The 23396-nt window shown below is 43.2% G+C and overlaps 1 protein-coding gene and 1 non-coding gene across 4 annotated transcripts in view; one reads left to right on the top strand and one right to left on the bottom strand.

The window, feature by feature from the left end:
- EGFLAM (EGF like, fibronectin type III and laminin G domains) overlaps positions 1 to 23396 on the top strand; it is a 161899-nt gene that overhangs the window by 43015 nt on the left and 95488 nt on the right. For 2 of the 3 annotated variants that reach the window (XM_032471204.1, XM_032471203.1), the window contains exons 2-4: positions 13286 to 13395; positions 14467 to 14634; positions 17595 to 17621. In XM_032471204.1, the coding sequence (XP_032327095.1) occupies positions 13286 to 13395; positions 14467 to 14634; positions 17595 to 17621 (305 nt within the window). The remainder of the gene's footprint in view (positions 1 to 13285; positions 13396 to 14466; positions 14635 to 17594; positions 17622 to 23396) is intronic. The other variant, XM_006185144.3, reaches the window with a different exon arrangement.
- TRNAV-CAC lies at positions 6055 to 6126 on the bottom strand. Its single transcript has one exon. It is a non-coding gene; the product is annotated as a tRNA-Val (tRNA).

A 23396-nucleotide genomic window follows, 5' to 3' on the forward strand; every position in this document is an offset into this window, starting at 1 on the left:
GTCATTCGATTTGGGTTTGTCTAATGTTTTCTAATGATTAGACAGGGGCTGTGCACCTTCGTCAGGGATATCAGAGAAGTGAATTGTCCTCTATATCTCATCAAATCGAGGCTCAGAGGATGTCAGGATGGTTGCTCACTGGTGATGTTAACCTCGATCACTTGGTTAAAATGGTGTCTGCCAGGTTTCTCCACCGTAAAGCAAATTTGTGGACACACATTAAAACCACCGTGGCAATTGGTAGATACTTTTGATGGGATACTTTGAGACTATGTGTTCTCTTTATCCAAGCTTCTGCCACTAAAGTTTGCATTTTGCCTGCAGCAATGCTCACTGTGGTGTTCTAATGGTGATTCTTTCTTTTCTCACAAGGTCCTTTATTGTAGTCACAGCAACCCAGAAATCCCGTTCATCTAGCAGTGAAGCAGAGGAGTTACAGGGAGGGCTCCCTTCTGTGAGCACCGGTCGCTTTCTCTGAGGTCATCCGAGAGAACTTTGTAAGAGGCTGATTGTAGACATCATTGTCCCTAGCCTTTACAAGGACCCCCTACAGGGCTGTGGCTTCAGGCCTCTGGGGCAAATTAATAATAAAAACAAATACCACCTCAGCCCTCCCCCAGTGTCCCTTCCATGCCCTTTTTGAAAAGGTGACCCTGTTTCCTGCAGCAGACCCTTGCTGCTTAGGGGTCTCTGGAATGAGGCGTTCTCTCTGGACCTCAGACTGAGCATGACATGCAGGTCTCAGCTGTTCTCAAACCTGGAGCAAATGGCCTCTGGTCTCAACCAAGACAGGGTTCTAGTGCTGGGGAGAAGTGACCCACTCTTGCCCTGCATGACTTCTTTTTTCTAGTGATCCTTGTGGTACCCTGGGTACCCGGGAGCACAAATTCAGGTCTGTGGCTAATTTGGGGATATTGGCACAGTTTGCTGGGAGGCTGAACTAAGGTCCTGGCAGTAGCGCTAGAAGGAGGATGCGGACTTACCCAGTCAGTCGTTTAGTCAGTCAGACAGCAAGTATTTATGGAATGCTTGTTGCATTCTAGAAACTGTTTTAGGTGCCAAGGATAAAGGGTGACCACAGAACGCCTGGCCCTCATGGAGGCCATTACATTCTAGGGGCCATTGGGGGCAGCATGGGGGGATGCAATTGGAACATGAGAGAGAGGGAAGAGTTAAGGATGCTCCCAGACTTTTGGAGGATGGGGAACATGGGACAGGAGATTTGAAGACTGAAGATAGTTTCAATCAAGAACATTTGGAGTTTGGGAAATTTGTGAGCCATCAAGGCTGAGATGTCCAGTTAGATATGCAGGGCTTACTTGAAAAGATACATTGGGTAGGTGCTTGGGGACACTATGGAAATGCGTGAGACCACCTGGAAGAACGCAGCTCACAGTGGGGCTCAGCTAGAGGCAGGTGTGCATTAGGACCACTTGGGGGCTTCTTCAGACTCCATGCAACAGTATCCTTGACCCAAACATTTAGAGATTTTGAAATACCCTTAGGGGCATCCTCCCTAAGCTAACGCCATTGAGATGTCCTTTAGGGGGAATGTGATTGTGCTGCGGCAACAAAAAGGGCTGAGGGTGACTGGTCTAACCCGAGAGGAGGCCGGCGTCAAACTGAAAGCCACTAGAGCTTTGAGAAATTTGGAGGTGCAAGGTCTTCATGTGAGTTCTTCGCTAGCTGTTGAGATCTCACATGACACTTAGCCTTTCTGAGTTTTAGTTTCCCCATCATTAAAATCAGAGGTTAGCACAAACCAGTGGTTCTCACACTGTGGAACCAGCAGTATCAGCACCTCCTGAGAGCATGTTAGAAATGCAGGTTCTTGGGCCCCATCCCTCACTGACTGAATCAGAAACTCCAGGTGAGGCCAGCAATCTGTTATTCCAGCCTGTCAGGTGATTTCAATGCTGCTGAACATTTGAGAATGGCTGGATTTGATGAATTTGGAGCTCCCTTCTAGCTTAAAGCTTCTTTTCTATATTCTTGTCCAGATGCCTTTGTCAAGTTTCTTTGTCTTCCCTGGGTTAAATGATCTGAGCATTTAATCATTGTTAATAATGAATCATTGTTAAGTGGCTTCTGCTTGGGGTAGGGACGCTGTGCATGTGTGTGTGGCAACAGGAGGTTGGAGTGGAGACTCAGAGCATTCCTCTTGCTTTCTTGGATGACGTGGTCAGAAATGAGCTTCTGCCAATGAAAGCAAAAGGTCACAAGTGTGACCGCAAACAGCAGGCACGCAAAAGCTGCCTTGTGCCTTAGCTTTCTCTAACACAACTGGAGTTAGGGTAGAGCTGGGCCCAGAAGTCTGTCATCTAACTATTACTCTAGTAGGTCACCAACTCTGTGGTGCTGTCTCCAGGCATCTCTCGTCATTTCTGGCACCTGTGGTCCATTCGACTTACTGACTGATTCTTAACAGGAACTGTTCTTAGAGGCTCTCAGCCGAGATTTCCCTCTGCCGAAGTCACCAGCTGGGCCTCCTCCCACCCCAGCTGAGCCCAGTTTATGAAACAGCGTGATGCTGGGAGGCGAGCCTGCCACTCAAGCTAGTGCATCAGGTAAAAGAGTTCAAATGGACACCTATATACCATCTGCAAAAACTCACAATTCATTCCCCAAACAAACTATTAGATACATTATTTTCTCTCCTTCTGCCCTGACAAATATACTTTCATAATGACCTGGAAGACCAGGTTCAAATTTAGATTTCTCTGACTCCTTGAATTTGCACTTTGAAAAAGACAGTGTGGACAGAACTGGCCCCTGAGCGCTGGTCTGCTGCTCCTCGTGCTTTGTCCCTCCCTGAAGGGCGCTCCTGTGCATACATGTGGAGAGTTCAACCAACAGCTCAATTCTGTCCACCGCCCATCCTGGCAAACAGCGCCCCATGGGCCACTATCTCACTGACGGTGCACACACCAGCAGCATGGGCCACTCTCAGAAGGACAGACCCAGGGAAGGGGCCACTGAGGACCTGGAAACAGGCCCAGGACTACCTAGATAGGGAATCCAGGGTCTTACGTGCTCAGGGAGTGGTCCATGAGTAGAGAGGCCTCAGTCTCTTATAGGCATGTCCTCTTGGCCTGGGACACCACAGTCCAGCCATGGGGCATGGTGTGGCCAAAGGAGGATCTAAACTGGTCCTTCTAAAACACAGCCCACCTTTGTCTGGGTCTAATCGTGCTGGGGATCTCTGAGTGATTCTCTTCCCTCTCACCCAGAATGTTCTGTGGATGCTCCCCCATGTAGTATTTAGGAGAGTAGGAGGGACGTTAGAAATCATCTCATCCAGCCTATTGGTTAGCAGATGAGTAAACTGAGGCCTTCTGCAATGGTGGATTACATTCTGGAATGACACGCTGGAATGGTGGAGTTCAGAGAGAAGCATGATTGTGATGTGGACTGTAAGCCCCCCAACAAAGAGAAGCCAAAGGGCTCTAGAAAACACTTCATGCTGCTCCAAAGTGCCGAATCCCCAGGTAACTAGAACAAAGATCACCCTGCGTCTTAAACCCACATTTTTACCGCTGCCTTGAAGGCATCACCTTGAAAGTGGCTCTAGTGGCAGATTCTGGTTACATATTCATAGCACTGCTTTAGTAATAATTGTTGGAGCAAGTTCAAAAAGATGGAAATAAGGTTTTCTTCTTATTCAGAATTTCCTGATTATTTTTGGTTGGTCTGGGCACTTTCCATTGCATCAGTGAATATAACTTGGCTCCTTCCGTGAAAATCAAATAACTAAAAAGCTAGCAATGTATTTCTGTCACAGATGATATTTTTGTTTGCGTTTTGGAGTGTTTTCATGAATTGGATTAGAAAACTAATTGAATCAGAGATGAATTTTACTCAGGAAGTTGAAGTAGTTTATGAAATAAAATTACCATAAGAAATGGACCTGATCATTCAGAAGTTTCCAAGGCAAAAAAATCTAACACGGTTTTGAAAGCCTCCAAAAAGGAAAGCCCAAAAAATACAGCTCCCTCTTGGCAAAGAAACACACTTTTTGTTTATTTATCTCTTAAGAAGTATAGTTTTTAGCTTACAAGAACACAGCTTCAGGGTATAGTGTAGGAATGCATTATACAAGTTTTAAAGGCTACAGTTTTCCAAAACAGTTTTCTGTTGAGTGATATATAATCCAATATGTTAACCATTGTTGGTTAAATATGAGTGTTATTTTTGTATTTAACTGCTTAAATATTGTGTAGTCCACATATAAGTGACCTACCACTTTGATTTTTTTTTTAATATTGAGGAAGCACTAGTACTTTTTTATATCGTTATAGATAAAATCCCAGGAGATCTCAGTGTTATAATCATTATCAAACCTTTTTTGCTTCATTAAGAGTTTTTGGAGAGAGTAGCTGGGGCTGGACCTGCCCCATCCGAAGACTGTACTTTCTCCTGATGCCTCAGAGATTGTAGAGACGGAAGGAAAGTCTCTCTGGTTTCACTCCCAGTCCTTCACTCCCCTAGCTGGAAGAGATTTAGAGAAATATTTTGATTGGCTCATTCCAGTTTGGACCACACTCCAACCTCTCCTTATCTCCACAGCTGATACCCAGGCCAGGCCTCAAGACTTGCCTGCTGGCTGGTTTCTCTGGCCTTTCCATGTCTGCCACCACCCACCTGGAGCCTGTCTCCAGCCCAGAGGTGGCGGTACTGGGTGGCTCACTCCTGCCTTCAGCCTGGCCCCTCCATGGATACTCCGATAATGGTACAGTCTCTGTATGAATAATGTGCTTACTCTGCAAATACAGCTTCAGATGGCCCCCAGCTGGAGACCTGCCCTTGCTTCAAGGACGCCTCATACAAACACACAGAGAGAAAAATACTGTGCTCGCCATGCTAATGGGCCTTAAGACAAGGCCTCTGATGCTTCCTTCCAACCAGATGGCCCTTCATACCCACCTCCTACTCATAAGTTTTAGAGTCAGGAATCCTATGGCCTTCAACTGCTTTGCAGAAAAAAGCAAAACAAACAAACAAAAAGCATTTAGTTGACTAACATGCATTCTTTGGAGGAGGGTGCAGGCTATGGGAGCTGTGGGAGGGAAACTATATCCCTCAGGATCCGGAAAGTGCAGAGAAACTTTGGGGGGAGTCTTGACAAATGGCAAGTAATTTCTGTTGCAGGCACAGCTCTGCACAGCTGGTAGTGCTGCTCCAGGCACTGGTTAAGGAGGATTCTGAGGCCTCCATGAATAGAAGAGAATGGACATTGTGTGATCAATTTGATGCCAAGAGTGACTTCCAGGTTTCTGGATGTTACGGTGAATGGTGATACCATTTCCCAGAACAAGGATTACTGGAGGGGCTCAGGTTAAAGAGAAAGATGACGAGTTCAGTTTTAACCTGTTGAATTTGAAAGGCCCGCATGACATCTGGGTCCACTTGGCAGTTGGGCTTGTAGACCTGCCCTCTGGGAGAGAAGATTGGGCTGGGGGAATGGATTGGGAGCCATCAGCATATATGTGATAATGTCTGGCAGGGGTGAAAGCACTCAGGAAGAGAGTGTAGTTAGGCTGAGAAGAGGAGGTTGGGCAGAATCACTGAGAACACAGACTTTAAGGGGGGGAGATCATCTCTTCTTTGTTACTCATGGTCTCTGTCTCCTGCCCCACTGATAAGATCTTACATCAACAGACTCTAGACCTCAGTTTCTTCATCTGGAAAGTGGGAATAATGTCTTCTTCTTCTATTCTGTGCTATTATGAGGATCAATTGATTTCTGGTGAAATGTGATGGTTGAACAAATGTATTTACTACTGGCCCTTCCCAAATCCCACTAAAATGCCTATAAACTGGGGCAAAGAGCATTAACCAGCAGGACAAAAGGAAACAGACAGAAGACTGAAATGCACTTGGACAAGTGGCAATGGATTTAGAAACCAAAACACAGTTGCTAGGTCAGCAGTGAGGAGATTGGAAGCTGGCTAATATTTGAGTCGTGTTTTAATATAAACAGAGTTTTCTTATGCATCCCTCTCTCTCTACTCAGATAGATCTCTCTTTTTAATTTTCTTCTTCTTCTTTTTTTAGTGGAGGTCCTGGGGATTGAACCCAGGACCTTGTGCATGTGAAGCACACACTCTACCACTGAGCTATACCCACCCCCCACTGATCTCTTTTTAAAAAAATAGATGTTCAAGTGGGACAGATACTGGTATGTTGTATGAATAACCCAGTTTACCCATTCTTTTATAAATGGACAGTTAGGTTGTTTCCAGTAAAAATAAATTAAAGAAATGTGCAGATAAGATCGAAGTACACAAACTCACAAGGGGATAAGATATGTAACACCAAATGGTTGTTACCTCTGGAAGAGAGAACTGAAGAATGGAGTTTTAGCTGTATTTTATTCCCTATGCACCATCATACATCCATTTATTCATTTATTTCCAGCTTTACTGGGGTACAATTGATGCATAACATTGTATACATTTAAGATGTACAATGTGAGGATTTGATATATGCATTTGATATTTACATTGAGGAATGATTACTACAATAAGATTCATTGACATCCATCATTCACAGTTAACACTTTTGTGTGTCTGTGGTGAGAACTTTTAAGATACACTCTTAGCAACTTTCAAGTACTGTCAACTAGTCATCATGCTGTACATTATGTCTCCAGAGCTTAGTCATTTGTCTTATAATTGGAACTTTGACTAGTATGCTTTGACTACCATCACTCACTCTCCCCCTCCCCCCACCCCATCTTCCCCAACCCCTAACAACCACCAGTCTACTCTGTTTCTGTTATGAGTTTGGTTTTTTTTTTATATTTCACATATAAATGAGATAGCATGGTATTTGTTTCTCTCTGTCTGAGTTATTTCACTTAGTATAATGCCCTTAAGTCTCATCCATGTTGTCGCAAATGGCAGGATTTCCTTCTTTCTTTATGGTTGAATAGTATATTCCCTTGTGGTATGGATATATGGTACACCATATATTCTTATTCATCCATCAATAAACACTAGTTGTTCCCATGTCTTGGCTATTGTAAATAACGCTGCAGTGAATGTTGAGGGGGTTGATATATCTTTGAGATCCTGTTTTCATTTCCTTCAGATAACTGCCCAGAAGTGGGATTCCTGGATCATATAGTGGTTATATTTTTAATTATTTGAGTAATTTCCATATTGTTTTCCACAGTGGCTGCACCAATATACATTCCCATCAACAGTGCACAGGGGTTCCCTTTTCCTCCACATCCTTGCCAATCCTTGTTATTTCTTGTCTTTTTGGTAATAGCCATTCTAGCAGGTGTGAGGTGGTATCTCATTGTGGTTTTGATTTGCATTTCCCTGATGATCAGTGATGTTGAGCACCTTTTCGTGTGCCTGTTGGCTATTTATTGGTACATCTTCTTTGGGATAAATGTCTATTCATGTTCTTTTCCCCTTTTTTATTCATATTATTGTTTTTTTGCTATTGAGTTGTGTGAGTTTCTTATTTATTTTGGATATTAACCTCTTATCAAATATATGGTTTGCAAATATTTTGTCTCATTTTATTTCTTTTTTAAAAAGATTTGAAAATTAAAATAATAATAATAATTGTAGCATTATATGTTAGTTACTTTGAGAGAGAAAACAAATCTTCTTCTTTGTTCTGGGAAATGGTATCACATACACTGAGTGAGTGTATGTGAAGGCAGTGTACTCGGGGCACTGGGCTGCCCCACTCGCTCTAGTTTAGAATGTTCAGGAAGATGTGAGACCAGGGCCACGGCCCATCTCTCCTCCCCTGCACATTGTGAGATCTGGCTGGGCCATCCTGTAGGCCTTCATATCCTGTGATGCCCTGTGTTGATGCCCCCTTGGACACAATTGTGAGACATAACTTAGAATATTAATAACATATTAACATATTCATAATCTTGAGACATCATTATAAGACATAATTTGGAATCAGAATTACCCTAGAGAATCCAGGGTATAGACAGCAAAAAATTGGGGGAAATCTTGTTCTAGATTCCGGCCAGCCACCAAAGAAGGGTGGAGCAAGAGAGTGCCTGTTCTGTGTCCTTTACAAGATCAGGTCACCCCATTGGTGCTTCAGTCACTGCTGAGTGACGATTCTGTGCAGCATTGTTTACAGCAGCAATAGCCTCTCTGGACACCTTCGTTTCAGTGTGATAGCTGACTTGTGATACGGCAGGTACATTACCTTTGGTTAAGAGCTAGTAAACCTGCTTCATTAACTGCAAACTACTTTTAGCCTTACCATTAAACCGAGAGGCAGACAGCAAACCTGAGACAACACAGCCTGCCCTAATGAAGCGTTTGTTAAGTTTGTGGATTTCCTTTAGTTACAAGGGAGCCTGGTCACATCCACACCCATGCCACATTTGGTCTTTGAATATAAAGAAACTTTTCAAAGTAATTATTTCAAATTATGAAAAACAATAATGTCCTGTAAATACCAAATAGAAGAAAACAGGGGGAAAAGTCATCCTTAATCTCAGCAACCCTAATATAACAATTAGCCTTTTCCTCTTGCCTTCCAGTTATTTTACAAATGAGCATTTCACATGACTAATAATTGTATCCACGGCCCCTAGGTATACTTTGTATTTAACACTCCATCTTAATTGTTGCCGTAGAGTGAGTCAAACCTCGGTTTAAAAGTAAGCTTAATTTTGAAATTAATTTAGATTTATAGAGGGTTGTGAATTCTGTCTATCTTTCACCCAGTTTCTCCTACTGTTAACATCTTATATAACCATGGTGCATTTGTCAACTCTAAAAAACTAACTAGTGTTAGTACTAACTACTAGTAGTCCAATAGTATCAACTAAACTACAGACTATTTGGATTTCAATGGTTTTCCCATTAATCTCCTGTTCCTGTTCCAGATCCAATCCTAGATACCACAGTGTGTTTACTCAAATCTCATTTTTAATGTTTGTATGACAGCCCATCCAGGGAACGCACCATGACTGACCTGCCCATTGCCCTGTTCTTAAGTATTGAGAATGTTTATGGTTTTCCTGTATCACAAGTGATCCCCTGAAGAACATCTTCATATGAGCAGACTTCTCTTCTTTTAAGACAGACCGTAATCCCACTTCTGAGTCTCCGGGGAAAGGAACGCACTGGCGGCTCTGGATAATACTGCACTTTGCCAGATTGTCTTTCCAAATTCCCGTGCTCATTTACTCTGCCATAAGTAATTTTTGGAGAGTAGCATATTCGTGTACCCTTGTCAGCATTAGTTACTATCACTTAAGCATTTTGGCTAACTTAATGGGTAAAAATGACACCTCAATTCTTAAAAGTTGTATTTATTTGGTAACTAGCAAATTTGAATAGTTTGCCATGTGTGTTTACCAGCTGTACGTCCTCTTTTATGAGTTGTCTCTTCATATTTTATTTATTTGGGTCTGAATATGTTTTTTCTCAATAGGTAGGAGTTTTATAATAAAGATATCCCTTGGCCTGTCATTTTGCTGTGATTATATACCCTTTTGATCTGTTGTTTTGATTTTTTTCTTTTGTAATTTTTGAAGAGCATAATGAAGGTTTTATGATGTGGAATCCATCACTTTTCTTTTGATTTATTTTCTTTACCTCTTTTGAGCTTAGAAAGGTTTATCTTAAAAAAGATCTGATTTTAAACTTCAATTCTCTTCCATCTTTTGATTTCCTATCTTTAATCATTTGATTCATCTTGGATAGTTTTGGTATTTGGCCCAAATATCTCACCTGGCCACCTCTCACTCACCGGCTGTAGAGGACCACACGTCAGTTCCTAAATGAATGGGTGGCATCTACCACCTCCCCTGTGTTGCCCAAGACTGTATCCTTGGAACTCTCCTTCCTCTCGTTCACCACCCACCTCCACTCAACCGTGGTGCCCTACTGGTTCTATTATGTGACTCTTCTCCTGACTCTTTGAGGAAGAGTATTTGCTGCACCTTCTGCTTGGGTCATTTTTCCACCCCTGCTTTACCTCATTCCTACCAGTCTGTCAGGTGGAGTCAGGTGTGTCCTTGCTACGTGACACCAAAGAGCCCCAGGCTTCCTTTAGGCACCTCACAGCCAATTATAATGTCCTGCTAACCTGTTTGTGGTGCCCTGTTTCTCTTCATCATTAATGTAGCCTCCCTGACTAAGCCAGTGCCTGATACATATAGGGGATCAATAAATATTTGTTAGGTGTGTGAAAGATTGAATAAATGAATGAATAAAATACCAATAAAAGAGAAGTCATATGTAGCTGTGTCCCAACAGGGCTTGGTTTGAATACTTTCCTAGAAAATATGAAAGTAAATGGGACAGTATACTGGAATTCATGATTTTTATGGTACCAGGATGTCACGGCTACTGTGAATTGGCTTGTTCAACAGCATCCATTTTACCCTCCTTCTAAGTGCCATTACTGTAATGCAAAGGCTGGAGAAATAAAAACTACATTTCCCAGACTGCCCTGCAGCCAGGATTCTGGATATAAATCAGGACCCACCAATTTTCTGTTTTCTGTACTGAACCATTGCTTACTGATTGTTCTATGGTTTTGTGAGGGTTTGGTAAATAATTTCCATTATCCTTCCCCCTATTCCCAGCTTCTTTTGAGGTTCTGTTAGCATAAACCCCAACTTGGCAATAAAGCTAGCCAGTAATAGATAATTATGCAGCTGGACCCAGGTAAAAAACAACACAAGAAAAAATAATAGATAAATGATTCAGATCTTTAACACATTAAGAGCTCTTTTAAATCAGTAAGAAAAAAATTAACCCAATTGAAAAATGTACAAAACACATGAATGGAGGAAGAAAACTAGCCAAAGAAGATATTAAAATACTCATCTTTTTTTCTTATCAAATTAGCAAAGATTTTAAAGTAATACTCAGATCTGGTGAAGATGTGTTACCAATACTGGGCATTCACCTCCAAAAAGTCTAAATTTCTAGATACAAGTTTGGTTACACTTTTAAAAGTCTTTAAAATATTCATTCTCTTCGCTCAACAGTTTTCAGCTGGAGTCAGTTTTGTCCCCCCAGGGGACACTTGGCAATGTCTGGAGATGTTTTTTTGTTTTCATAACTATGGTTGGGGGGCGCTGCTGGCATCTGATGGGTAGAGACTGGAGATGCTTCTCAAGACCCCACAGTAAACAGGATGGCCTGCATGAAGAGCTGTCCAGCCAAAACATCAACAGAGTGAAGGCTGATAAATTCTGTCTTAGACACAGGAATTCCACTTTAAGAACTTACCCAAATGAAAAAATTGAATGTACTTCAAGATTCATTTATTTAATCCTTTTTGGAGAGCAATAGATTGGTAGCTATTAAAAATTAAAATGCATATCCTCAAAATTTTCATAATTTTTAATAGGTATCCATCCTACAAATGCTTGGACATGTGCACAAAAAGGTACACACATAGATGTTCTTCTCAGCACTATTTTTAACAGTGAAGTGTTGGAAACCACCTAAATGTCAATCACTGGAGTCATAATTAAGGTACACACACGCACCCTGTATAGCAGAGTTTTCGGCCATCCTATCTCCCTCTACTCTCTTCCTGTGATCCTATCCTCCTTTAGGGAGACTCCTGTACAGTGGGTCAGGCTTAGTGGAAGAACTATTAACAGGACTCTGTTCATCCTGTCAGTTCCCAGTTTGGAAACCATAAAAAACTGATCTTTCCTCGCTGATACCTTGGTCACATGACTTGAGTTTGTCACATGATATAAGTTTGGCCAATCAGATGGGACTTTAAATCTTGACCCAAGGCGGAGCCCGAGGACTGTTGAAGGCCAAATCGCTCAGTGGCTGCAGTGGTCGCAGTGGAGAGTCTATGGCAGTTCTTGCCGGTGACAGTACTGAGCCTCCTTTACTTGGCCCACCAGAAAGGCCTTGGGCTCTGTTACTGAAAATATTGGTGGAAGCCCTCAGTGGTAGTTCAAGAAATTGACACATTAGATTTCTGTGAATTGCAAGCAAAGTATCCCAGGTGATATGCTGGAGAGTTACATGCAGTCCTTAAAAAGAAATCATCAGGACATGTTAGGAGGTGGAAAATCAAACTGAAGGACATTCATTCTCTCGAGGAAGGTTTATTGAGCTCTTCCGTCTGTTAATCTCTGTGCTCTGAACAGGACACCTAGTTCCTGCCCTCATGGAGTACTACTTAAAATAGCAAAATGTCAGAAATTAATTGTGTCTAACAATACTGGAATAAGACAGACTATAAATTATGACACATGCATTATATGGAAAAACTAACAGCCATTAACAATTAAAATAATTACTTTTATTAATAAATGCAGATGATCAGTTAATATATATATTTATATATATATACTAAGTCAAATAAAAATATATATGAATCTATGTTGAATATATATAATGTGGATATATGTGAATATTATGTATAATAAACAAAACAATAAAGAAAAATTAAAATTATATATACATTATACAGATAAAATATATACATATATGAGTGCATATATATATATTATATATGTGTGTGTGTGTGTGTGTGTGTGTGTATATATATATATAGATATATATATATCTATCTTTAAGAAAATTACATGTAACCAAGAAGAGGTATGCTATATTAAAATGTTGGCAGGACTCATTTCTGAATGGTGTAATTTTTTGTGTGTGTTTTCTAAAATTTGAAATCTGCGTGTGTTGTTTTTATAAACATAAAATGTATTATTATTTTAAGGATTTTTTTTTAAATGGAGGTACTGGGGATAGAACACAGGACCTCGTGCATGCTAAGCATGCTCTCTACCACTGAGCTATTACCCTCCCCTAAGGATACAGTAAAACATTTGAAAATTCCTAATCCCATTTTACACTAAACCATATTTTTGAAATGTTCAGCAATAAGAATATATGAGCTCTATAAACAGATGTATCTATATATCATGTCTATAAAATGTTGCTGAGTTAAAAAAAAATCACAATCTTGCTTTATTTCAAGCTCCTAGAGTCAAGCCAGAGTGTTTGGTCTATGGTACCCCAAATTTCCCTTCACTTGTACTTGAGGTATTATAAGCTACAGAAGGGACTGTGGGCAGTAACTGGGCTGATTTCCTTCCGATTGTGAGGCGGGGAGGAGCTAGCAGAGTGCTGGGGAACTCAGCCGACACAGGTGTGGTGTACTGGAGAGGCGCCTGCAGAATCATCTCTAAGTATGCTCTCCATCTGTAAGCACACTCTCTTACATCCTGTGTAAGTGTACTCAAGGCAGCATGCACAGAGCTTCTAACACAATCTCTTTTACTTTGGGACAGGCAAGGTGGGGCCGCCTCTCGACATCATGCTGGATGCATTGAACTGTACAGCTTTCAGCATCCAGTGGAAAATGCCAAGGCATCCTGGGAGCCCCATCATTGGGTATACTGTGAGTACCCGGGCACGGGGATTTCTGTAGTGGGTGTGTTGAGGTACCTGGACCTCCTTCCCATCCTTGTTCCCCCTGTATACGGCTTCCTGGTAGCAGCCCTCCCGTGTTGGGCCTCATTCTTCCTCCAGGAAACCAGAGGAGCTGTTCCTGTTTTAAGGACATTTGTAAGTGCCCTGAAAGTCAGTTGGGTCTACTGAGTCCTTACTCTGTTCAGGCGTGAAAAAATACAAACTCAGTAGAAGACGTGGTTCCTGCTCTCTAATTTCCTGCAGTCAAATTTGAAGACAAAAGCAGAAACACGGGAAATAATAGGGAGTCACTGAGGAAGGTTGTCAATAAGCACAAAATCAGGTGACCTTTGAATCCAAGTGAAGGGGTGCGCAGGCAAAGTGGGGGAGGGAACGCAGGGCGCATCCACACCCCTCAGAGGTTGCAAACTGGCTTGACTTCAGTTCACCAAAATGTTTTCCTTGCATAGTGGTTTTTAAAATGAGTCAACTTTTAGAAATTAGAAGATTTCAGATAAAGTTGGAGTCTTGAAATATCTAGGAATATTCAGAGACCTGGCCAGCCCGGGCCCACCCTCCTATGAGGGGGCGCCAGGCCCACTGGCGCTGAGCTGTCCCCTGGGATGTAAACCCCCCCATAGCACCCAGAGCCACCACGCCCTCCTGTCCCCCCTTCACCCAGGGAGAGTAGCCATCTGTCATGGCCCTTGTCCTGTGTCATCTTAAAGTAGAGAGATGTATTTCTGGACTCAAGTTCTATCAAAAGTGGGAAAATAAAAGATTACCTGAAAGAGTCGTGGTTTAGGGGAGAAGTAACGGGAGTTGGGCTCAGCCCTCTCCATCCCACTCTGCTGTATGTCCTCCTCCTGGCCTCTGCAGACATAGATTTGCGACTCCGGCTGGGTATGTCTGATGTTTGCGGACAAGGAGCTAGGGTGCAGGAGGTACGGCAGCTCCCCTCAGGACCCACTGCGATCGTCAATGAAGTTCAAACCCGGTCCTCAGTCAGGTGGAGAAATGTTGGCCCCTCTCTCACCCTGGATGCCTGCATCTCTTCCAGGTCTTTTACTCTGAGGTCGGTGTAGATAAATCCCTGCAGGAGCGGTCCCACCACGTGCCGCTCAGCCCGGATACCACGACCACTGTGAGTATCTCCAACCTGGCGATCCCTCCCAAAAGCACACCCCTGATTGGCATTTCATGGATATTCAGAAGGATTTCTAACCTGGTGTGTATGTATGCTACTGTATATAATAATAATAACTAATGTCAGTATAGTCCTTGAGGACTGAGAGGCCGGAACCTCACCACGCGCTCATCTGTGTCTTCAGGAAGGCAGCCCTGTGGAGGGTTCTGGCATAAGCACTTCCCTCCTGAACTCAGCCCACCCCGTTTATCCTGGGAGAAAACAACCACCTTACAGCTGTTTTTTCCCCTTCTTTTCTCCATAAAATTCAAATCTGATTTTTTTTGAAATCCCAATAAAGCTTTATAAATAAATATGACACATTTGTATCTTCTCAACTGCCTGGAGACACAATGTAGAAGCAAATGATGTAATTGGAAATGTATATTCAGGCGATGCCAGTTGTTTATTTTTCTTCTCCAGCCGGCATCCTGTCCTTCCACTAACCCATTGTTGGCTCTTCATCTATTTCTTTTCTGTTTCCTGTCAAGGTCTCTCGGGGTGAATTTTTCTGCCTTAGAAACGTTCTGTTTTTTTTTTTTTTCTTTCACTGTCCTCTTCCTTCCCCGCTCTACTGTGGTTATTCCGTAGGCTCGAGCCCTTTTACTTGCTCTCAAGGAGTTAGCACCAGTGCCCGGAACACTGCAGCTGTAACGGTGGTGGAGGTGGCGGTGGTGGTGATGTCTGTAACTCCGACTTAGTAAGTGCCTGCAAGGCACGGTATACAGGGTCCTAGTTGCCATCATGACAAGTAGCTATCACTTATTGAGAGTCTGTTACCTGCCAGGCACTCGACTTCATGCTTTACATTTGTTTTTCCATTTAATCTTCACAACTATCCTATGACCTCATTTTACTGACAAAGATGCTGATACTCAGAGAGGTGAAGGGACGTTCTTCAAATTGTACATTAGCAAGTAACAGATTCGATGGTAGACCCGGGGCGGACTGAATTCTGAGCCCTGCTATGGCTATTTTTACCAAAGCCCTCATGACTCAAAAAGAAGAGATGCACATCTTCAGCTGGCTTGTGTTTTGCATGCTCTGCTTTTATTCTCAGATGCTCCCATAAGCACCCCTCCGTGACCTCAGGAGCCCTCAGCCCCAGCCTCTGCGGTTTATCCTATCCTAAGAGGGGGAGACTGGGTTGGCCCCACCTAAGCTACCATTGGCTGAGGTTCCATCTCCCCTTGACAGCACTGAAACTTTCACCCTGGACCCCACCAAGGGGTTGGCATCATCCCTAGCAGTGTCCCCAGCCACCCAGTCTCCTACCCTGCAGTGAGTGTGGCTCTCTGCTCAGACTAGAGCATAATCTGGGTAGAGAGAACATAGTGCTGGTGACGGGTATCTTGGAGTCTACTTGGTGCCTCTGAAATCCAGATCCTGCCCCGTCACATGAACCCAAGCCCAGCACGCTGGCATCTCTGGGAAAATCACTGCTGGGCTAACAAAGCAGAGGCCCAGGAAGGAGACAGGTACCCTGGGCTTCCAACCCCCTTCCTGCATGTTACAGGTTGGATAACTTTGGCCAAAGCTACTTTAACTGTCTAAGCCTTAACTTTCTCCCATGAAAGGGGTATAATAATTACACTTGAGTGAGTATCAAATAAAATTGTGCATGTAAAAGCCTTTGGTAAAATGTAAAGGGACCATATAGAGGTTAGCTATTATTCCTGGTGACCACTGCCTGCCTTTATGCTAAATATATCCTCTCCTTTAATCACACCTGGGTATTAGAATATGCTATCAAATTATGGCATGTAATTACCTGACTGATTTCATCAAACTTTCATAATTGCTACTGTTTGCCCAGCACCAAAAAACACACAGGCGCCGTTCTTGGACAGCTTTTGGTCTTACTGGGAAAACCACATTCACACTGATAAAGCAATTAGAGAGCAACCTGAGACCAGATGTCACTTACATGCCACTTAATAGGCAGACTGAGGTTTTGAAGAGGGAGAGATTAGCATAGGGATAAGTGGTCAAGAGGTAAAATTTGGAGCTGAGAACTGAAACGGGCACTTTCTGGAAAGACAGAGGAGAGGGAGGGGTGCTCAAAAAATTTGAACTAAGGGAATGAACACACATGTACACGTGCTTGTGTGTTTGGGAGAGGGGACGGGGGAGGTGCAGAATACACAGAATGGAGCGAGGAAATGATGACTGGACATGAGGCAGTGAGTCAGGAAGAGGGGAGGGGGGCGGTCTAGTCTAGTGGAGTGGGCTCTGGCTTCAGATGACTTGCATTCAGATTCCTGTATCTGGGTCTTAGTATTCTCATAGACAAAACAGGGATTCGAATAGGATCTGTATCAGGGGTATATCTGTGCTTCCCAGTCTGTGTGCTATGGTGCCCCAGGGCTCTGCAGCAAACCCACAGGGGCCTCGTGCAATATTGAACTTTTCACCGGAAACAGCAACATCTGTGTAATCTGCTACTACCAAGTTATTTGGGGATAACTCTTGAATAAATGGAGCTGTGTGTGAGGTGAGGGAGTTAGAGGTGCTGTAAAAAGACTGAGATACTAATGGAGCCACGATCAGAGAAAGTCTGGGAACCTCTGTGTTCTATCGCATCATCCTACAGCATAAGGATGTTGTGGGCATTAAATGAGGTCGTGGTCCTACAGTCCTCTGACAACAAGTTTCTACCATATAGCACAGGGAACTATATTCAATATTTTGTAATAACCTATAGTAAAAAAGAATATGATAAGGAATACATGTATGTGCATGTAAGACTGAAACATTATGCTGTATATCAGAAATTGACACAATATTGTAAACTGAATATACTTCAGTTAAAAAGAAAAACCAAGCCTGGCACAGAGTAAGAACTGAGTGAGCGGTCAGGAGAATTCCCGACGTCAAGATGCGCGTTTGCTGCCCTTGGCTGTACGTAGCGGGAGGGTAGCTATTCTACGGGTTCATTTTCGTCCTGCAAGTTTTTCTTTCCTTTCCTTTTCACATTGTTTTGTTTTTTTTCTCCTCTCCAGGAACGAGTGGATCATCAGATGGTTTTTGTAAGTATGCTTTAGAAAAGTTCAACCCTTGCCCCAAACCAGGATTCAGAGGGTCTCTTTTCACCAAAATGTTGCTTTTTGCTGTATCTCCCTCATGCTGATTAAGGCCCGCAGGGAATGCTTGGTTTTTGTTGTGAGCAGGATGGCGGTGCATACCAGGTGAATTGTTAATCATTTAGAAAGATGCTGCATTTATCTCACATGGCGGAGTAAGGTTAAAAGCGACATTTTAAAAAGTTGGAGCAATTTAAGCTCTGTTCCAAGACCAAGTGAAAAAGACTGGAAAGGAGAGAAAATATGTAAACTAGTGGGCATCACTGTGGGGAGCTCCCCCACCCCCTTCACCCTCTTCCCTCATTTCCTCTGACAATTCCAGGCCTTCTCAGTGAGACAGGACCGGCTACCTAAAACTGACTGACTTTCTGGACTGAATACCAAACAGAAGATTGGGTTGACAAATGGTTAGTCTGATTCAAACGAAGAAATGACCAGAATAACCTGGTGGATTATGTGGAATTCTGACGCATTCTTTGATAATCTGCCTATATAAGGGCTTCTGATTTGGTTAACATTTGACTCTTACCCTTTTCTTAGAAGAACAACCTGCAGGTTTCATCCTGGAAAAATAAATAGTAAAACAAATCAGGACAACTTGGTCACTTTTTTAGAGTTAGAGATAGAAATGGATGTTTAAATTGGTGGTCTCCACACTTTTTGATCATTCATGCCATCAGTTAAAAAATATTTGAACATGTGGCAATATATGCATATTTATGTATTTGTACATATGCCACTCTACCAATATATTATGTACATTATGAAATCCCACAGAGTTTTTGAAGGAGGATATAAAATAGAAATAAAAAGATCTTATGTTTTCTTCTGACATTTAGTAGATTATCTTGCTCACCCAGGAGAATATTCCACCACCCTATTTTGGAGTCCACTGTCCTGGCTGACCCAGAATAGTGATTCTGTTTGGATCTTATCCAAGGTTAGGGAGAGAAACAGCCAGGGATTACAAAACTTGCATCGAGCCCCAGCTCTGTCACTAGAGCAAGGATAACCATGGGCAAGGTCACTGAACCCCTGTGAACCTCTCTTTGACTATTTGAAGGGGCTGATTCATCATGATTCCCAAATGGGGCTTTCTTTGTTCCCTCTGGGCCTATGGAAATATGTGTGGGCATTTTGGTGAACAAGCTTCAGGGATACGGACTCTTCTGTAATACCCAGGGTAGATTTGTACGAGGAAGACTTTTGTCCAGGCCCAAAGCCAATGCTGCCTCTCCTGTAAAACCCTGGAAAATACTCTCTAACTTTCTATGACCTCTCAGGGAATGGAAATGCCTCCAACTCCTCCCTCCACTCCTCCTAACTTCTTCTGGGGCAACCGTGGCCCAGCCTTGACTGGTAGAGCCAACTGTGAAGCTGAACTTAAGGTGACCAGCTACCAGTGATGGTTGTTTTAGAAGAATTGTAGAATTTCCCTGTTGAAAGTTTGGCTCAGAGAAGTTAAGTGCCCCCCTCTCAAACCGCACAGCTGTTTGGCCCCAGAACCTGGGTCTCCTGGCTTCTTGTCCAGTGCTCTCCCGCTTCGTGCCTCCTTTCAGCTGAGCACCCTGGATGCCCTCCCAGCCTAGGGGCTACATGTCAGGACTGGTGAACCAGATAATATCCAGCTTCATTCTTGGAAACAAAGGGGCTGGGTTTCCAGCAGCAGGAGAGAAGTGTAGCATGGAAGGGGGTAAAGGTGAGGTCTGATTCAGGGTCAGAGATTTAAGTTCAGAACCATTCAACACAGTTTCATCATTGCAAAGTGAACAGATGTTTAGTTAGGAATATCCCCGTCTTTCCAGAGGCTCCTCTTATACGCTATCCAGGTTGTTTCTGTGCGTTGGATCAGGTATTATTTAAGATGAAAGACTAGCAGTCCCCAAACCCAAAATAACAGTGATCCTAACAGTTCATGTTTCCCTCGTGTAACCGCCTGGATATAACCAGTTGAGGGCTCTTCTGGTGGCTTCCCTGTGCCAGGATTCTTCCATCTCATTGCTTTGCCAATCCTCCTGGCCTGCCTCCTCATGGTCCAGAATATCTTACTGCCACATCCACATTCTAGCTAATAGATGAGGAAAAGAAGAAAGGGAACACACCCCTTACTATTAAAGGATAATTCAGAAATTGCCCTCTGCATTTTTGCTCACATCCTATTGGACATAATTTAGTCACATGGCCACACCCAGCTGCAAGGGAGGCTGGGAAATGTAGTCTTTGAGTGGCCATGGTCCAACTGAAAAATACAGGAGATCTATTGCAAGAAAGGAGAGAATGGATACTAGGGGATGACGAGTCATTACTATTACCAACGGTGAGTTGGGGGAGTGGGTCTGGCACAGTAGAAGTGGACATCTGAAAAACAAAATGCTAGCCGGAGAACTGGTTCTGCTGTCCGGGAATCAGGTGACTGGAAGCATGTTAAGTGGTGCATTTTATAAGGGAAACCAGACCAGCTTTCTTCTTGATATCACTGAACTGACTAACTAGCCTTGCTTTTCTCTTCTGTAGATATAAATTCTCTGATCACATGACAGCCACTGGAGGTGTTAAAAGATGAGGCAACTTTTGGAAGGGACTTCGTATTTTGGAAAGGGCTTGACAAACACAAAGCAGGGTTATTTTGCTGCAATACACCCAACTTTGCTTCCCTGACCAAAAAAAGAAAGTATGGGAGGGGCCAGAGGAGACTGTTGAGTTCACTCTGGCCTCTTCATCAAGAAAGCAATTTCTCTCACTTTGTTTCTCACCATCTTTGTGCAGAAAGAGGTCTGAGAGAGATAAGTATTTTGACTTGTTTTTAAACCTCCACAAGGCAACAAAACACTGTTTTTCTACACTGAAAAGGGGATAGTTAGCATCTTATCTAGTTTGATGCAAGGCTAAACCAGGGACCATAGAACTTTTAAGGACAGAAATAGAAAGATTTATAGAATTTTGCAGCATTTTACTAAAGAATTCAAGGGTTATCGTGAGTCACACTATTCTGAGGGATTCCGTTTGGGAGGAGTGATGACAGAGGAAGAAGTGACAGTTAAATCATTGAATCCACCCCCCTTTTTTTTTTATGACTCTGGTCACTCAGTGGCCTTGACACTCACTCCCTTATGCTAACCTACCAGCCTATCAGCTCAGGAAAAGACACCAGGAAAGACTGGAAATAGTTAGCTTCTGGGAAGGTGAACCTCCCCCTCTCAAAATATACTTGGGTTAAAGGTAGCACCAATCTTCCATATTTACCAAAAAGTTTAGGTGTTTTTTTAACCCACATTAAGAACTTCTACAGGGAGGTGGATATAGCTCAGTGGTAGAGCATATGCTTAGCATGTACGAGGTCCTGTGTTCAATCCCCAAAGCCTCCATCGAGGGGGAAAAAAGGAAACCTTTTACAAGGGAAATTTCCCTTGTTTTTCACAGATCCCTTTCTAAATTTCTGATACATAGACTTCCAGGTTTATAGATAAAATACCAATCTAGTCTTCAGTGTTTAAAAGTATTTTTTTTGTTGATTTAAATATTATTTCACATTTTTCTTATGTGTCTTGGTCTCTAGAATCAAACAAAGCAAGATTCAGATCCCCACTTTGCCACTTAATAAATATACAGCTTTGAGCAAATCATTCACTTTTCAGAGATTCCGTTTTTTGCTCTGTAAATGAAAACAAGAGTGATACCTACCTCATCAGGCTGAAGGAAGAATTGAACCAGGCTGTATGTGTTCCTGGAACAGAGAAAACACTCAATAAATGGTTACTAATGGTAGCTGTATATGGTATCAGCTCATAGCTAATATCTACAATAAGCTATGAAACCATGTCCGCACCCCTGTGCTTCATACAGCATGATGATTTCACAGGAGAAAGGATCCTACAGCAAAGGCCTGCAAGAGCATTGGGTTGGTTTGAAAGCATATCTCTGCTTCTAGGGGAAAAGCCTGGAAGTGGCAGCTGGGAGAGGAGTGAGACCAGGAGGCTTGTATACAACAGCTACCTCCAGCCTCTTAACCACCAACTTGACATGAAACAAGGGGACAGATGGTGGAATTAGGATGCACAGATGCAGAGAATTAGAGCAGGGGCTGGCCAGGGTCAGAGTTGGGGGAGGACAGGGTGCTGTGAAAGCAGGTCCATATGTTCAGCAAAGACCCATAATGCAGTTACACGTAGGATAGAGTTGGGGGAGGGAGAAGGAAGGGAAGACTGGAGACAGACACCCTCTTGGAGGCTGTAGAAATGGCCCAGGTAAGGATTCAAGGGAAGTGGAAGAAGGGAACAGGTCTGAAAGGCAGGTGGAGGTGCCTTGGGGGAGTGAGCAAGAGGAAGTCAGCCTTGTCTCTGGGATGACTAACTCTGGTGTCTGGGCAGAGATACAGATGCTGTTAATCATTTTGGAGGGGTCAGTCAGAGAATCTAGTTCTTGATGAGGTGATCTATTTATATCGGGCATCTTGGTTTGATTTCTTTCTTTCATTCACTCACTAGTTCATTTATTCATTCATCAAAAAGCATTGCTTGAGCATTTGCTACATGTCTGATCATGCTGCGCTAAACTTTGGGATGCCAGAGGAATGAGAACTTGCTTCCTGCCCTCAAGTGGGTGGGGAGAAGGTGATCAATAAACAGACAGTTACAATATAAGGTGAGTGTTGCGTCGATTGAGGTATGCCAAGGACACCAGGGAAGCACAGAGGAGGGACGCCTAACCAGACTGGAGGCTGGGGGTCAGAGAAATGAGGTAATGTCTCTGCGGAACTGAGTCATGAAGGATGAGCAGGGTGAGCCAGGCAAGAGTGGGGAGAAGGGCGTTTCATGTAGAGAGAGCAGCAGGTTCAAAGGCCCAGAGGCAAGGGACTGAATGGCATAAATTTGAGCCCTGCCAAGTTCTTAAGTATGACCAGAATGTAGAATATCAGGAAGGGAGGTGGTACAAGATGATGCTGGTAAGATAAACAGAGGGACGGAAAGATGCTAAGGACCCTGCTATAAATGGGAAGCGACACAATCAGATTTGGAGTTTGGGAAGATCACTCTAGCAGTGTAGAGTCCAAATTGGATGTGTAGGAAGCTTTGATGGCAGGGAGAGCCAGAGACATTGTCATCATTACAAGGACTTGGACTTAAATAGCTGTGAGGGAAAAATGCCATCAACAGAGTCAAGTGATATGGAAGAGTATTGGTAATTGATTGAGTGGTGGTTAGGGAGGAGGGGTGAACAGAGAGGCAAGTGTTGAGAATTTCTGGTCTGGGTAATGAGAGAGAACACAAAAGGTGAGATATTTTTTGGGTTTGTTTTTGGTAGTCGGAGGAGGAATGATTAGTTGTGCTTGGGTTATGCAGAACTTGAGTTGCAGTGTAGTTGTTGAGTAGAGAAGTTCAAGAAGCAGTCACAACTGCACGTCTGGGGCTGCAGAGGCAGGCTACAGCTGGAGACAGTGGGAGGTGTCATACTAAGGTGCCCGAAGCCAAGGATTGGTAGAGGAGCTGACTTAAGCGTGGCTACAGAGTGAGAGGAGAAGGTGGTGAGGGGGTGCTTCTGGGAGGGACCACACCTCAGGGGCCAGCAGGGAACGGGGAGTGAGTGGTGGATATTGTGAAGGAGCAACAAGAGAAGTAGCAGAAGACCAAGGAGGGGCAGTCATGGTGTCCAAGGGAATCAAGACGTTTAAGGAGCAAGGGTGGCAACAGTGTTGAAAGCTGCAAAAAGTCAAGTAAACACAGA

Source organism: Camelus ferus, chromosome 3, assembly GCF_009834535.1.
Source record: "Camelus ferus isolate YT-003-E chromosome 3, BCGSAC_Cfer_1.0, whole genome shotgun sequence".
NCBI classification, from domain to species: domain Eukaryota; kingdom Metazoa; phylum Chordata; class Mammalia; order Artiodactyla; family Camelidae; genus Camelus; species Camelus ferus.